Consider the following 14875-nt stretch of genomic DNA (forward strand, 5'->3'; position numbering starts at 1 on the left):
GCTTAGCTCAGAAAAAAAAAAAAAAAAAAAAAAAAAAACAGAAAAAGAAAAGGCTAAAACCCTAGCAAGGACAGAAAAAGGTGTAGCAAAAAAGCTTTTACCAACTTTTGTGCTCCTGCCGCCGCCCTTTTTTAACTAAGTTTTGACTAAACTTTGAGAAGCTTACTAATGCTCTTAATACATTACAGCCCTATACAGTCTAGAACCATGACAGGAAGCAAATTTGGTCAAGGAGGTGCCAGTCATGTCATAGACATCCCGGAGGAATATGCTAGCGATATCATCAACATTCGGGATAAAGGAAAAGGAAAAGCTGTTGAAGCTATTAGTAATGTTGAGGAGAATGAGTACTTGGCTTGCCAAGCGGAAATGGAAGAGATGTTACACAAAAGAAACTCCTTATTCACTGCCAATGACAATGATTCTTGTATTTTTAGGCTTCCTCACAGGTTCAAGGATCCGAAAGGCTTACCTTACTGGCCCATGATGATTTCTATTGGACTGTACTGTCGGGACAATACTAAACTTAAAAAAATGGAGGGCCTCAAGTGGGGATGCTTTGAACATTTACTGAAAATTAACGGTAAGGAACTAAGCCAGTACATTAGCTGAATATTTTCATTGGAAAAGGAAGCGATGAATTTTATTTAGAAACAATTTCTCTAACCTCCATTGAATTTGTAAAAATGATGGTCTTAGATGGATGCTTTATCATTGAAGTAATTAGGTATTTTTATTCGGTGATAAGAGAAAATAGAGAATTCTTGGAATCCCACCCTCTTAGCAGTCCAAGGATAGACCGACAAATGTTTCAAGTAATGTGCGAGGACTTGCTGTTGCTGGAGAACCAGATCCCACATGTTGTTCTTGAGAAATTATTTCAAATTTCTATAGTGTCTTGGGATGGTTCAGATCATTCATTGTCCTTGATTGGGAAAGTTTTTTCACCCATATTGGGAACTCCATACGAGGAAGACATGTGTTGTTTTCGCCGGATCAAATACCTGCATCTGTTGAATGTGGTACGGTTTATTTTTGTCCAAATTGATCGTGAAAAACAGCTTCCAATTCTTCAAGATCTTCTTGAGGGGTATTGGAGCATACCGATGGAGACTATCCTGCGCATTTCAATACTATGCTGTGAAGGGATAAAATTTAAACCGCGTAAGAAGGATAATTTGCTCGAAGTTGAATTTTTGAAGGGTGGGGAGGTTGAAATGCAGACCACCATTCTCCATGACCTGATGTGTTTATTTTTCACAAACTGCGTGGCATTGGTGCAATGCCACCGTTACAGTTCAAAACATTTTTCAGTTCAAGCCTTCATATTGGATTGCCTTGTGAACGATGCTACGAATGTCGAGTTCCTATGTGAGAATGGAGTAATAAAAAATTACATTGAGAACGACTCTCATGGTTTCATCAACAATTTGGGGAAGGGTTTGAACCTTGGTAATGAGGGCTTTAAGATTTACAAGATGTGCAATCAAGTCAACAACTATTCTAATAGTCGTTCACGTCAGCTGTGGACAAGCTTCAAGAATCAATACTTTGGTAAGCCATGGCTGCAGATCTCAGTATTGTATGCCATTGCACTTTTTGTGCTTACTTTATTACAAACTAATTACACTATACATCCATCCTCCTAAACACCTCATAGTATTAATTAGTTGTAAATATTGATGCACTCCCATGAATTATGATTTGTTGATTTAGCTTAATGATAATTTATTTTCCAGAAAATATGGTAAATAGTTGTTGTGAGATACCATTCCGCTAGCTTGATGCCAAATTTTATATTTTATGCTCTTGTTCTATTTTGAGGGAAAATTGGGTTACACCCTCACTAGCACTTGAGGCTGCAACAAAATTGTCTTGGTGCAACACACAGTTCAGTTCTTTATGTTATACTCCTCTAGTTTACTATGTCTCTTTTGAGTAGGCCTGGGTATCGGTCAAAACGGTCCGGTTAAGGACCTTATCGGTTATTAACCGATAATTTTCGGTTAAACGGTTATTAACCGATACCGAACCAATAAGAATTTTAACCGATAATTTCGATTAAAACGGTACACGGTTAAACGGTCCGGTTAAACCGGTTAACCGATTTAACCGAGAGCTTTATATTGATTTATTTTATTGGGCCAAAAACCAAAAATGAGTTTTTTTGACTTTTGAGAGCCCAAATACTTTTTGTTGGGCTAAAATAACTTATTAAAAATGAGTTGTTTTAGGGACCAAATACTTTTTGTTGGGACCCAAATATTTGTTTTTTGGGCTAAAAATTGAAGCTTTTTTATATTGATCCACTTCAACCTTTTTTTTTTTTTTTTTTAATATTATAAAATACATTTTTCCAAAGCAAATGGACTAATTAACATAATGAATGCTAATTAGACTAGCAAAACTAGTTAATGAAAAATGCTTTTACCAAAGGCAAAGAAATCCCATCAAATGCCATCACTTAAAAAAAAAACATCAAACCTACCCAAACCCAAATTAAAATAAAATTCATTAATGAATAATAAACAAAGTATTAACTAATTAAAGTCACTTAGCAAAAGGAAAATAAGTCATGGGCAACACCATTACACAAATATAAAAGCGAGAAAACATAAAGATAATGATCAATATGGATAGACATCAACATCAACATGGTTACACAATAATTTCCTTGAGCCACCTCAAACATAGATTATCTTCAATTCCTTAAATTTGCTTCCTTCAATAATCCAACAAATCAAAACATAAATAAAATGAATCGCTATTAGTAATTAATATTAAAGAGTAAGAAATAAATATCAAATAAGAAAAAAATAAGATGCAAAAAACTTACCAAATACTTTAAACAAAACATTACCCCACAAAGTTCATCCATTAAGCCTTAATTCGCGTCAAATGTGAGGGAATTAAACAAAATTTCTACCACAATGAAATTTTTAAAGGATTAGTAAAAATAATTTAATCAAATAATTAGAATAATGAATAAATTTGAAATTAACAAATATTACCCGACTTAAGCTTGTAACTTTCTTCATCTTCAATATCAGGCAAGAGTGACTCAACATACTGAAAATTGGGAGAAGATCTCAACCAATTTTGACAACAAATAAGAGCTTCCACTATTTTCGGAGTCAAAGAACTCCAAAAAGGATCTATGATGCGACCTCCGGTGCTAAAGGCCGACTCAGAAGCAACAGAAGTAAGTGGAATTGCCAGGACATCTCGTGCTATCTCGGCGAGAACCAGAAACTGTACCTTATTTACCCTCCACCACATTAAAATATCAAAGTTGTCACTTGGAGTCTCTACCTCTTCTGTATAATATTGCTTTATCTCTGTCCGACACATCATCACATTTTTGGACGCCCGAAATGAATGGTAAATAGCTAAAGCATCTTTCTTATTAGTACCCACACCCACACCTTCGGAACTTGTGCAACTATGTTCTTCATTTCCAAACCTAGCCCCACTTTCATTCTTAGCATATTGCTCATATAACCGGCTCAAGACATCCTTTAATTTGGTAACAATTTCTTTTGCTTTTACTAGACCAACATTCGTCTGGAACCAAAATTCCAAGACATTTATCTTGTAACGTGGATCAAGCACCGAAGCAACAAACAACAAGGGGTTAATAGCCAAAAAATTTCCCTAATACTTATCATATTTCTCTTTCATTTGCATTGCCATGGTACTAAATGAATAATCATTACTTTCACAATACTCATCCAAACAATGATAAACATTTGGAAGAATACCAAAAAACAAGTTAGAAGTTGAGTACAAGGAACCCGACATCTGAATTGTTTCGTCATAAAACACACGCAAGAATTTAACAATGTGTCGAACCTTATTCCAATCATCTTCATTTGGAGCCCCCAACACATCCCTCCCTCCACAATCATCATTCAAATAATGTACAAAATTCAAATCTTCATCTAACATAAGATTAAATGCCCTTTCATACTTTTGTGTCGCCTCCAACATGGTATAAGTAGAGTTCCATCTAGTGGAAACATCAAGAGTCAAGGAAGACCGACACCCAAGATTCTTCCTTTCTACACAAGACTTAAAGAGGGCTAATCTTTGGGGGGATCCCTTCACATATTTCACCATATTTCGGACCCTTTCAATTGAATCATGTGCACCCTTCATACCCTCATTCACAATTAAATTTAGAACATGAGTACAACACCTCACATGAACAAACTCATGGCGATAAATAACATCATCATTGGACATATTTCTTTTACTAAACTCACTAATTGCTTTATCATTAGCACTTGCATTGTCAAGTGTTATCGCCAACACACGGGTAATCCCCAATTCCACCAAACATTGCTCTATTTCCTTAGTAATCGTTATTGCCTTGTGATCCGACACTTGGCGAAATGTCAATATTCTTTTATGATATTTCCAAGTAGAGTCAATGAAATGTCCCGTTACAACCATGTAATTCATATTCTGAATCGAAGTCCAAGTGTCAGTTGTCAAACAAACCCTTTCACCAACCATCATCAACTTCTTTTTGATTATTTCTTTTTTGGTCATAAACAACTTAACACAATCATTTATCACTGTATAGCGAGAAGGAAGCTCAAAACGAGGCTCAAGAACCTTAAACATTTTCTTAACACCCATCTTCTCCACAATTGAAAAGGGAAATTCATCAACAATGATCATTTCACAAAGAGTCTCCCTAATAAGTTTTTCAGAATACTTCCCAACAATTAGGTTATTACCAATACTACCATCACTCTGACTCTGCCCGGCCATAAAGGTGAATTTAGATTGAGAGCCATCTGTTTTTGCTTTTAAGCTCTTATACTTTTGGCATTTTTTGAAATGGTACAACATGCTAGAGGTGCCATTGTTTGTCCCATGACATTTATACTGAGCCCCACAATAGTTACAACTTGCAATAGGAGCCTCTTCAGAACTATTTGCATCTTTAGTAAAATGGTCCCATACTGAAGATCTTTTTGTTCTTAATCTTTTTTTACAAGGGATTGGGGGTCGTCGACCACGAGTACGACCATGAGATGCTCCCCTAGAACCCCTCGAACCCCTAGAACCCCTAGAACCAACACATTTAATCCCTTGGGTATCCAACTCATCAGATTCATCAATATCATCAAAGGTCTCTTCATCAAAGTCTAAGTCTTCATCAAAGGTTTTTTCATCATCTATGCCTATGGGACAAGAAGAAGTAGCTGATGTTGGAGGTCGAGGTGCAGCCATACGAACTTCTGAAGTAAAAAAGCAATGGTTGATTTTAATTAGCTAATGTGACAATGTTTGACCTATGGGCTATGACTAAAACTCAAACTACAACTGGACAACCTATAACATTCTATCTCTACCAAACATTCAATCATAGGTATTATGACCTCAATTTCATAATATAACAAACAATTTGAACAACCTATAACTGGACTGAAAATCCCACAATTCATGCATACTTAAAACCCCAACTTCAAACTTTATTCAATTAACAAGAATTCAAGAGAAAAAATATAATCGGCCAGGCCAGATAACAAAACAACTAAACAAGTAAACAACAAATTTAACAAAAGAAAAAAAAATAAAAAAGAATTCAAGAAAAAAAATAAAAGGGAGTGAGGCCGTGAGGGTCAAGGCTAAAACCCATAACTTATTAAATGGGCCAAAACTAGCATACAACATTTAGCCTACTTAACAAGCTTAAAACATAATTAACTAAGGCTTAACACTTAATAAAATTGGATCAAATACCCTTCTAAACATGCTATGGACAGTAAATATCAAAGTTGGTTTAATGCTTGTTCTTGATGCAACTTGTAAGAAATACTCAAAGCTTGTTTACCTGCGAGGCTGTGAGTCACCGTAGCACCAAGAATCCGAGAGAGCCGAGAGATCAGAGAAGGGACAGATGTCACTGATCAAGACCGAGACTGGGGGCTGTGTGAGGCTGAGAGCAATTGGGACTTGGGGGCGGCTGGCGGCTGCACCAGAGCAGTTGGCGGCAGCAGATGGGCGAGTCACGAGTGGGCGACAGGGTGACAGCGAGAAAGCTTAGGCGAGCGCCGCGAGCCGCGAGAGACCGAGAGAGCAGAGAGGCCGCATGAGATTTGCTGATTTTAGACTAAAGTGGAGTGGGGCTTACTGGCTTAGGGTTCGATTGTTGGGGGAATTTGGAAACCTCTCTAAAAGACTAAAACGGCGCCGTTTTGGGACTAGGACTAATAAGTAATATCCGGTTTCTTATCGGTTAAATCGGTTAACCGATAAGAACCCCTTAACCGGACCGGACCGAATTCCAGTATACTTTTTTTAACTGATAAGGATATTGGCATATTGGCTACGGTTTATATCGGTTCGGTCGAAGCCGGTAGACGGCCGGTTAAACGGTAACGGTTAATTTGCCCACCCCTACTTTTGAGTTCTTGTGGAAGTTGCTTTTTTCGTGGATGCAAAGGTGATCTCTGTAGTTTATTCTTTATTTATTTATTATCATTATTATTATAATCATGCTTTACATTTCATAATAGTTATTAATGCTTTTGTTGTTTTTTGATTGCTTATAATAATATTCTTATTCAATAACTTTTTAGGTTGCTTATACATTACTTTTCTTTGTGATTTCTCTCACACGTTCATTTTTAAGTGAGAATTGTAGTCTTTATTCTCTTTTGATCTCTTAGAATCTCTCTCACTTTTTGTTCTTTCCAAAATGTGCATGTGGTTTGTTCAGATAATGGATGTAATTAAGGAGAGCTGCTTCTTAGATTATATCTAATTATATTATGTATAACTTTAATTAATCAGGATTTGGTGTAAATTCACTCATTTACAGCAACTAATAGAATACCAAATAAAATAAATACAAAATATGGGATCAACCCACCCAATTCAACAAAACCACTGTAGCTTTTCTTCTCCCTCTCTTGCATTTTGCCAAACAGAGTCCTCTTCAGCTATGGCGGTGCTTTGTTTCGTTGTTTTCGTCTTTCTTGCCCTTTTCCATGCTGTCCACATCACCAGTAAGTCTATAATTTATTTTCAATTTAATGTCTTTGTCTGAGTTATCGGTTTTCTTCATCCAATCTGACCTTGGAGAACAAAAAAAAGGAGACCAGAGTATTTTGTAGTCTTGCAGGATTGGGTTTATGTGTAGATCCCGTTGTGAAGAGAATACAGAATAGGAATCTATATGGTGTTTTCATCTTAGTGCTTTTTCGTGTTCCAAGATGACATGTTGGATGCTACAAAGAAGCTAGTTTACACCTTGATCGAATAGTAGGGGCTCCCAACAAATTTATATTTTGCCTTGTGCTCCTATCATCCAAGAGGAGAAAGAAACAAATTTATATGATTTGTGATAGAAATGTTTTATCTAGGGGTGACAATTCATGTTTGAGTGTTGATGCATAAGTATAAGATTATATATCTCAATTATAACCTGATTTATTTAATTAAATGAGTTAGACGCTTAAACGATAATCTGCTAATTTCATGTTAAGTTTGTGGGTCGGGTCAATAATTGTTAGCCCTAAATGCCGTATGTCGAATTTAGGTCATGTCGAATCATGAGAATAAGACTATATATGATTATACGTCAACTTTAACTCAACCTATTTAATTAAATGGGTTAGACCCCTTAGTTTTAACCCGATAATTTTGTGTCAGATTCACGAGTTGTATACCTTAATATTATCACCCTTTTTAACGGATAAAAATTATTCAGGCTAGCCTGAGCCAAGCTAGTTAGGTTTGGGCCTAGCCCAAGCCATGACCTCAATCTATAATGTTTCCAGGAATAAGCCTATCAGCAAAAATGCACATATAAAGCATGAGATGAAGTTCTTATAATATGGTGGGCAACCGCGGAGCTATAAAATTTTATTAGAAATAGTCAAATCATAAATGAAAAATATATTAAGGTAAAGGGGTTAAAATATAAATAAAAAATATATTAAGATTAAAGATTAAATTAATATATAAATATAAAATTAGTATCTACTCTATTAACAACAAATAAACAAAATAATGGTTTCTTAATATATTTTTAGCCTATTTTGCGTGTCCTTTTTAACGGATAAAAATATATTAAGGCCAGCACAGAAAGAGGAAGAGAGATCGACCACCCATGGGCTGGCGGAGAGAGAGAGGGAGAGAGATTCGATCGGTTGCGGTAGGGAGAGGCTGGGCGTGGGCGGTGGGTGGATTCGATCGGCAGCGGCAGGCGAGTAGTGGCTAATGGTTGTACTGGAGAAATAATCTTGTGTTTTGCTAACATTCTTTTTTTTTTTTTTTTATGCATTTTTCTTAAATTATTGATGTGTCAAAATCTGAGTGGTGGGTGCAAAAGCCAGGTGGCTTTTGTGCCACGACCACACAGAAAATGCACTCATCGTAAGTAAGGTTGCGAGGGTAAAGATAGAGTTTTCTACTAAATTGTCTTCAATAAAGTTTTTCCAATTCAGTTTATAAATTTTCAAGCATCTCTTAAAAAATGAAAAGTACACACTTTTATAATAGCTCGTGAGAAATACATGTTAATGCTATTAAAAAATATGTGATCTAATTCACATTATATATGATAATTTATAGATTGGATTAGAGATTTTGCTTTTTTTTTCCAACCCAATTTTCAGAAAACTCTATCTAGAAGGTACATGGTAGAGTACATTGATTATTGATACATTTTCAAAGAATCAAAATCCTAAACTTGTAAAATACAAAATGCCTTTTCATTTTGATAATTTATGAGTCCTTGTTATATCGTTAGTTAATATGTCTTAAATTGGATTAATTTTGCTGGGTTAGGCTCGGATTAATTGTCTTCGCGCACGAAATATCATTGGGGTTGCGATCCTCAACAGCCCAAACACAAGCTGAGCTCGGTCTCTCGTCATTTAAGCATGCCGGACTGAACGGTCAGGCTTAATATTATGTCATCCGATGGACGTAAAGCGCGTTTATGTGGTGCGCATTACCCTATCTGATCGCAGCCAATAAAAGCTCCATATCAATTTTCGAAAAAAAGCATACCATTGCCAGCCCATTCACATGGCAGCTTCTAAATGCCAATTATCCTGTACTCGTGAACACCATCTGTTGTTTTTATGTTGACGGTCCAAATTTCCAATCGCATCAAAAGTCAACAGATCTGAGTATTTGCATGACTAACTTTACCCTTAATTTCAAAACCTTTTTTTTTTTAATTTAAAAAAAAAAACGAAAATTAGGGATATTTTAGTTTTTTTTTTTTTTTTTTTTTTTTTTTTTTTTTTTTTTTTTCTAACGGTTAAAATTGACAGAGGGGTCCAAATTGATTGCATTTGAAAGTTCAAGGACTAAATTAAGAGATTTTGAAGTTTAGGGAAGGTTTGTCAAATCAGGTGAAAGTTCATGGGTCTTTAGTGAAGTTATTTCCAAAAATTAAAAAGAAAATAAACACCAAGGGGTAGCCAAATTTAAAAATTTTAAACAAATTAATAAAACAAAAATTGTTTTTTATAAAAAATAAATAAATAATTAATTATTTTATTTTATTTTATTTTATATATATATTTTTTTTCGAATTTATGCCTCAGGCCTTGGGATATAGACAATTTAATGGTTTGAGGAGAATATTGTCCCAATTAAAAGTTTTGAAAAAAAACATTTTCAACCTCTTTTAAGTATGCAACTTTTCATGTACTACACCCTCTTCTATATTGGGCCCACCCAAATTGCACCGATGGACCATTTGAAACGAATACATTTGTTAAGCGTTACTCTCATCCCAATAGTGACATATCCCAAACTATTTCTTATGTGTTTTACATGATTTAAATCCAATTTTAGATTCTAACTCGGGTGTATATACATTTATGGGATACTCTTCCCTTGCAAGTCAATTTTTAAAGATAATTTTTACTTTAATTTATATCATTTGGTACTAGAGACAGACACTACATCATAAGTTCAAGTTACGACAGAGGCAAACATTGGATAGAGTGAGCCACCGTGGACGTCGAATTTGGAAGCATGGTAGTATGTTGCAATCCTAAGTGTCCTACTAGAATTATTTCAAGCCAAATATTTTTACTTCCACACTAAACTTTAAAAAGTAACAATTGATCCTATGAAATTATCAAATACTTTCAATTTGTCTTATCCATTAGTATTTTTTGCTAACTTCAAAAAAAAAAAAAAAAACTTGAGAGAACCGCTTGTTTGTCCTATTTCTTTCTGTTTGTTTGTAATTTCTCACTATTATTTTTCGTTTTAGGTCTATTGTTGAAAAGCTTACCAATTTTATTTTTTTATTTTTTTTAGGAACCCTCCATTCACTTTTCCTTCCACATTAAGAGCGTAAATTATCCTCCCTTATAACTTATTCGCGATTTCAATTAGAAAAAAATAAAAACAAAAAAAAAGCATTCCGTAACCCACATTTTACTCAAATTATCTATTAAGTCTCATGTAATTGAGAAGTAGTATATGCACTACATAATATAATGCAACGTTTTGTCTACTTTTTGAGGAAATATCAAAGAATTAAAGCGTAAAGCAGGATGTTTTCATATGCTCAAGAGTCAAGGCCTTGCTTTGTTTCCAATGAAAGCAAAAAAGCAATTATTCTATAGCTTGCCATTTTGATCACTTCCCTTGAACAGCAAACCAACAAATACAAGTCTTTTTAAATTGGATAAAAAACAAGGTTCAACACTCCCTAATCCACCGATTACAACTCTCGTAGCCATCTGATTTTATGCTCATCGATCAAAATTAAGCAGACGGAGGAGAAGTGCAAGGGTTTTCGTCACTGCATGACTATCATTCAGACTCGTTCTTAATTGGCCAATAGTTTCGTACTATGATGTATCCGATCAACGTTGATCGCCATGCAAATTGTTCTTTGCTTAACTAAGTGTTGGATAATAATGAATATCTGTCATTATTGGGAATGAAGGATATTGGAATAAAATAATTATTAATACTTTTTAGTTTGATAGAAATATATATTTCATAATTGAAATTGAACTAAAATTATTAAAAAGCTCATATTATTTCTAAATTTTCTAAAACTCAAATTACAAATAAAAAATAAAAAATGTTGAACATGTGGTTGGCCTGCCACCCCTAGGGTTTGCTGTAGGTGGTCAGCCACCCACACGTTCATCATTTTTTTTTTAAAAAAAAATTTAATTAAAATAATTGATTTTATAACTAGACAAAATAATTGATTTTAGATAAAAAAAAAATTATTTATATTGTACCAAGTTCCTAAATCTCAAGAGAAATGGACATAAATTTACATATAGATCTTAATATAAATTCACAAGCAACAATACGTACCCTTTTATTTATTTATTATTATAACACATTGCTTTGAATGGATATTTGTTTATAAACAAATATTTACTACAAATATTATAAAAAATTTATGCAAAACAATACAATCATACAAATTAAGTAAATATTAACATTTGTTTGCTTTAATACTGACACGTACACTTACAACAAATCTCCTCCTCATTGCTTCAAGTTTTGTTTGGTTTAACTCACAGTTCTTTATCAATCCACAAGTTCAAACACCGGCAACATCAAACACCTTGCAATTTTTTTTTCCTATGATTCCTTAGAAACCAAACAAAAAGTTATTCCTCTAAACTTCAGGCCACAAAAGAAAAACAGGGTGATTCTAATAAATCAAACAAATCCTTCATTTTCTTTCTGAAAAAAAAAAAAATTGTAGCAGAAAAAGAGGTATTAAAAAAGAATGAAACACAAACCCATGACTTTTAGTTCCTCAATAAAAGATTTTCCTTTGCTTTCTCAACAATCAAACAGGAAAAATAACAGATCTACGACTTCTTCCGGTGGGCCCTATTTGCTAAACCCACCATTGCATCCACCTCTGTTGTATCGTCCGCCCCTAAGACCATTGCCGCCTCTCGGAGGTTGCATTGTTCACCGATTGAGCTGAATTTTGAAGAAACCATAAGAAGCGACTGCCCACATAGTATTATGGGTACCTCGCACAGTTTTTTTTAAAAAAAAACAAAAAAATACTCAGAGTCTCCATGAGTTTACCGTTGGTTCAACCAAAAATATAAGAAGACCATAGATGAAAATACAATAAACAGTACACATTAAACACAGGAGAACAATTCACATTAGGTTTTTTAGAGATAATATTAAAGCTAAATTTATTACAGCCATGAAGAAACAAAAATATTAACTCTAAAACCAATTGTTAGAATAATTTGATAATATATACTTTTTTTCTTCATAATATGCATAGAACAAGTATGAGAACATACCTCTATTAATCTTGAAATAACCTTCTAATACTTGAAAGATGACCTAAAATAAATAAGAAAATAGTGTTTGGGTGTCTAGGTAAAGAGCATTGTGAAGGGAAAAGATGAAGAAGTTGATTGATATGATATAAATCCTTGAATCAACGCGCCAAAACTGAAAAATCCCTCATTTTTATTCAACGCACCGTTTTGCCATGTTAGCATATTATAGCTGCCTACAAAAACAGTGATAATAAAGTAGGTAATTTTATTCCCTCATCAAAAAGACCAAAAGAAAGAAGAAAAATAACATTATATTGCCATTTGATTTCATCTAATTCATTATAAAAAAACTTTATATTGCCATTTGATTTCATCTAATTCATTATGTTATCATAAACAATTGTTGAGTTATTAGGAATTTCAACAATTATCATCTATGATTATCAAATTTCTATCTTCTTGTCTACATTCTCAAACTACCAATCAATTGACAATGTCCTCTTAACCTACCAAAACATTGTCAATGACAAAACTATCCTCAGTAAAATAAAAACAAAAAAAATACTAAAATTTCTAAAAAAAAAAAAAAAGTTGCGAGTTTCAAGACCTTAAGAAATCAGAAACTGCGGTGTCTTAGGTCTTTTACATTAGCGAGCTCTATAAGAACCTTAAGCATGCGGTAAGCAACTTGTCTTCTCCTCTTATAAAAGAAAGTAGAATTACAATGAGTAACTTCAATTTTTGCCCTATCTAGTGAGAATGAGTTGTAGAACGAAAAATCATTGAAGAATCTACCGGTGTAAAAAAACCATTTGATATTAGCTCCAAAAATCATAATACGACACTCTTCAAAATCATGGTGATCATCACAATCATTCTGACCATCACAATCACTCTGGTTCCACAGATTAGTTTCAGTTATGGTTAGAGACTTAAGCTTGGGGGCAGAAATCTCCAGAACTTTGAGACCACCCCCATATGCATTCCATTAAATACAACACCTCAAGGACTAGCAGACCAGAAAAAAGCTGCTGGGTTGTGTAATCATCAGAAAATGTAACACTTTCAATTCTTAACACAATAAGATTTGAGAAACAGATTATAGGAGGAACTTTGAGGATACATGGCATATTAAGGAATAACAATTTCAGTGTGTCACAAGTAAACATACAATGAGGCAATGAAAATTGTCCTCTAAAGTCCCTAAGGCAGATAGCCAAATCTTCATCATTACGCCTTACTTCAGCAGTGATCCATGACTCAACACGAGATACATCACATTGCACATCAAATCCAAGAAAGAATCCTTTTATATCAGAGTCGTCCCGAAGACAGAGCGCTCTTTCCACAAAATTCATGTGAAGTGTTCTATTATAAGGCAAGGTTTTTGAAAAATCTAGATTGGGAATAGTAGTCCAAAGGTATTCCCACCTTTTAGAAAGTACACTTGTCCTAACAGCATTTTTCATGGGAAGAAAGCAAAGGATGAGTAGAAGAACATCCTCAGGTAAGTTACTCATGCATTTTCTGTAACCATCAATGCCTTGTTCTTCATTCAGTTTCTGTTTTTTTGGGTTTATGAATAAGAGAATTTGCCTCTATATTCCGACGGTTCCCCTATATCCCCAATACTTGTTCAGAAAACCCTGTAGAACCTCAGTGAGTTTGGTATACCAACATTCAGCAAAATACAGGAGCTTTAGGAAGGGAAAAAAAACATGAGATATTAAGATCCCTGTTATAATAAAATAAAATAAGATAATAATTATTGAATGACTTGATTTTACAATTGTACCGCACAAATTTGAATAGAAAGAGAGGATTATAGCAAGAAAAAATAAATCTAAGACCAATATGAAAAAATCTCTTACACATTCTAACAATACCTATGCCAAACAATCCATGGGTTAAACAAGGGAAGATGGTCATGTGAGTAAAGTGCATAATTAAGCAAAGTAATTATAGAATACCCACATCAATTGGCGCCATAAGAAGCCTCATAGTCATAGTTGTTAGATCCACATACTATATATAAAAAGCCTAAAAGTTGTTTGGATAAGTTTAAGTAGGTCTGGACGTTGAAGCAACTGTGGGACAAAAACATACTGATTTAGAAAAAAATAGTCACTGCAAGTTTAAATCAAAAGAATCCGGAGAAATTCACAAAAACTGAAATAGCATTTAGAAAATAATAATAATAATAATAATAATAATAATAATAATAATAATAAATGTTGAAAATAAATTGAAGAAAACAGACAAAATTTAAAAAAGACCAGCCAAATAAGACCTTCTGGGTGTCAAAATCAAACAACAAGCTGGGTCTAACTCATGTTAAATTACTAATCATCCCAAAATCTTAAGTTTACAGGAAGATGTAAATTTAATCACTTAACCATTATTTTAACACTCCCTCCCCCCACGTGTGGAATATTTAATTTAAATGGGGGTGAATAGACGAAGTCAAGGTTCAATCATACGACCTTTGGTTTTGATACCATGTTAAATTACCAGTTATCCTAAAAGTTTAAGCTGATAGAAAGAGGTAAATTTAATCACTTCATCATTACTTTAACAGCCCACTGATGGAACCC

General features: G+C 34.0%; 1 protein-coding gene across 1 annotated transcript; it reads left to right on the top strand.

Annotated features, from left to right (window-relative positions):
- Positions 1-207: 207 nt before the first annotated feature.
- On the top strand, positions 208-1649 carry LOC132162390 (UPF0481 protein At3g47200-like). Its single transcript, XM_059572624.1, has 2 exons — positions 208-583; positions 700-1649. The coding sequence occupies exons 1-2, from the start codon at positions 208-210 to the stop codon at positions 1647-1649; spliced, it is 1326 nt and encodes a 441-aa protein (XP_059428607.1).
- The last annotated feature ends 13226 nt before the right edge of the window (positions 1650-14875 follow it).

Source organism: Corylus avellana, chromosome ca9 (genome assembly GCF_901000735.1).
Source record: "Corylus avellana chromosome ca9, CavTom2PMs-1.0".
Taxonomy (NCBI): Eukaryota; Viridiplantae; Streptophyta; class Magnoliopsida; order Fagales; family Betulaceae; genus Corylus; species Corylus avellana.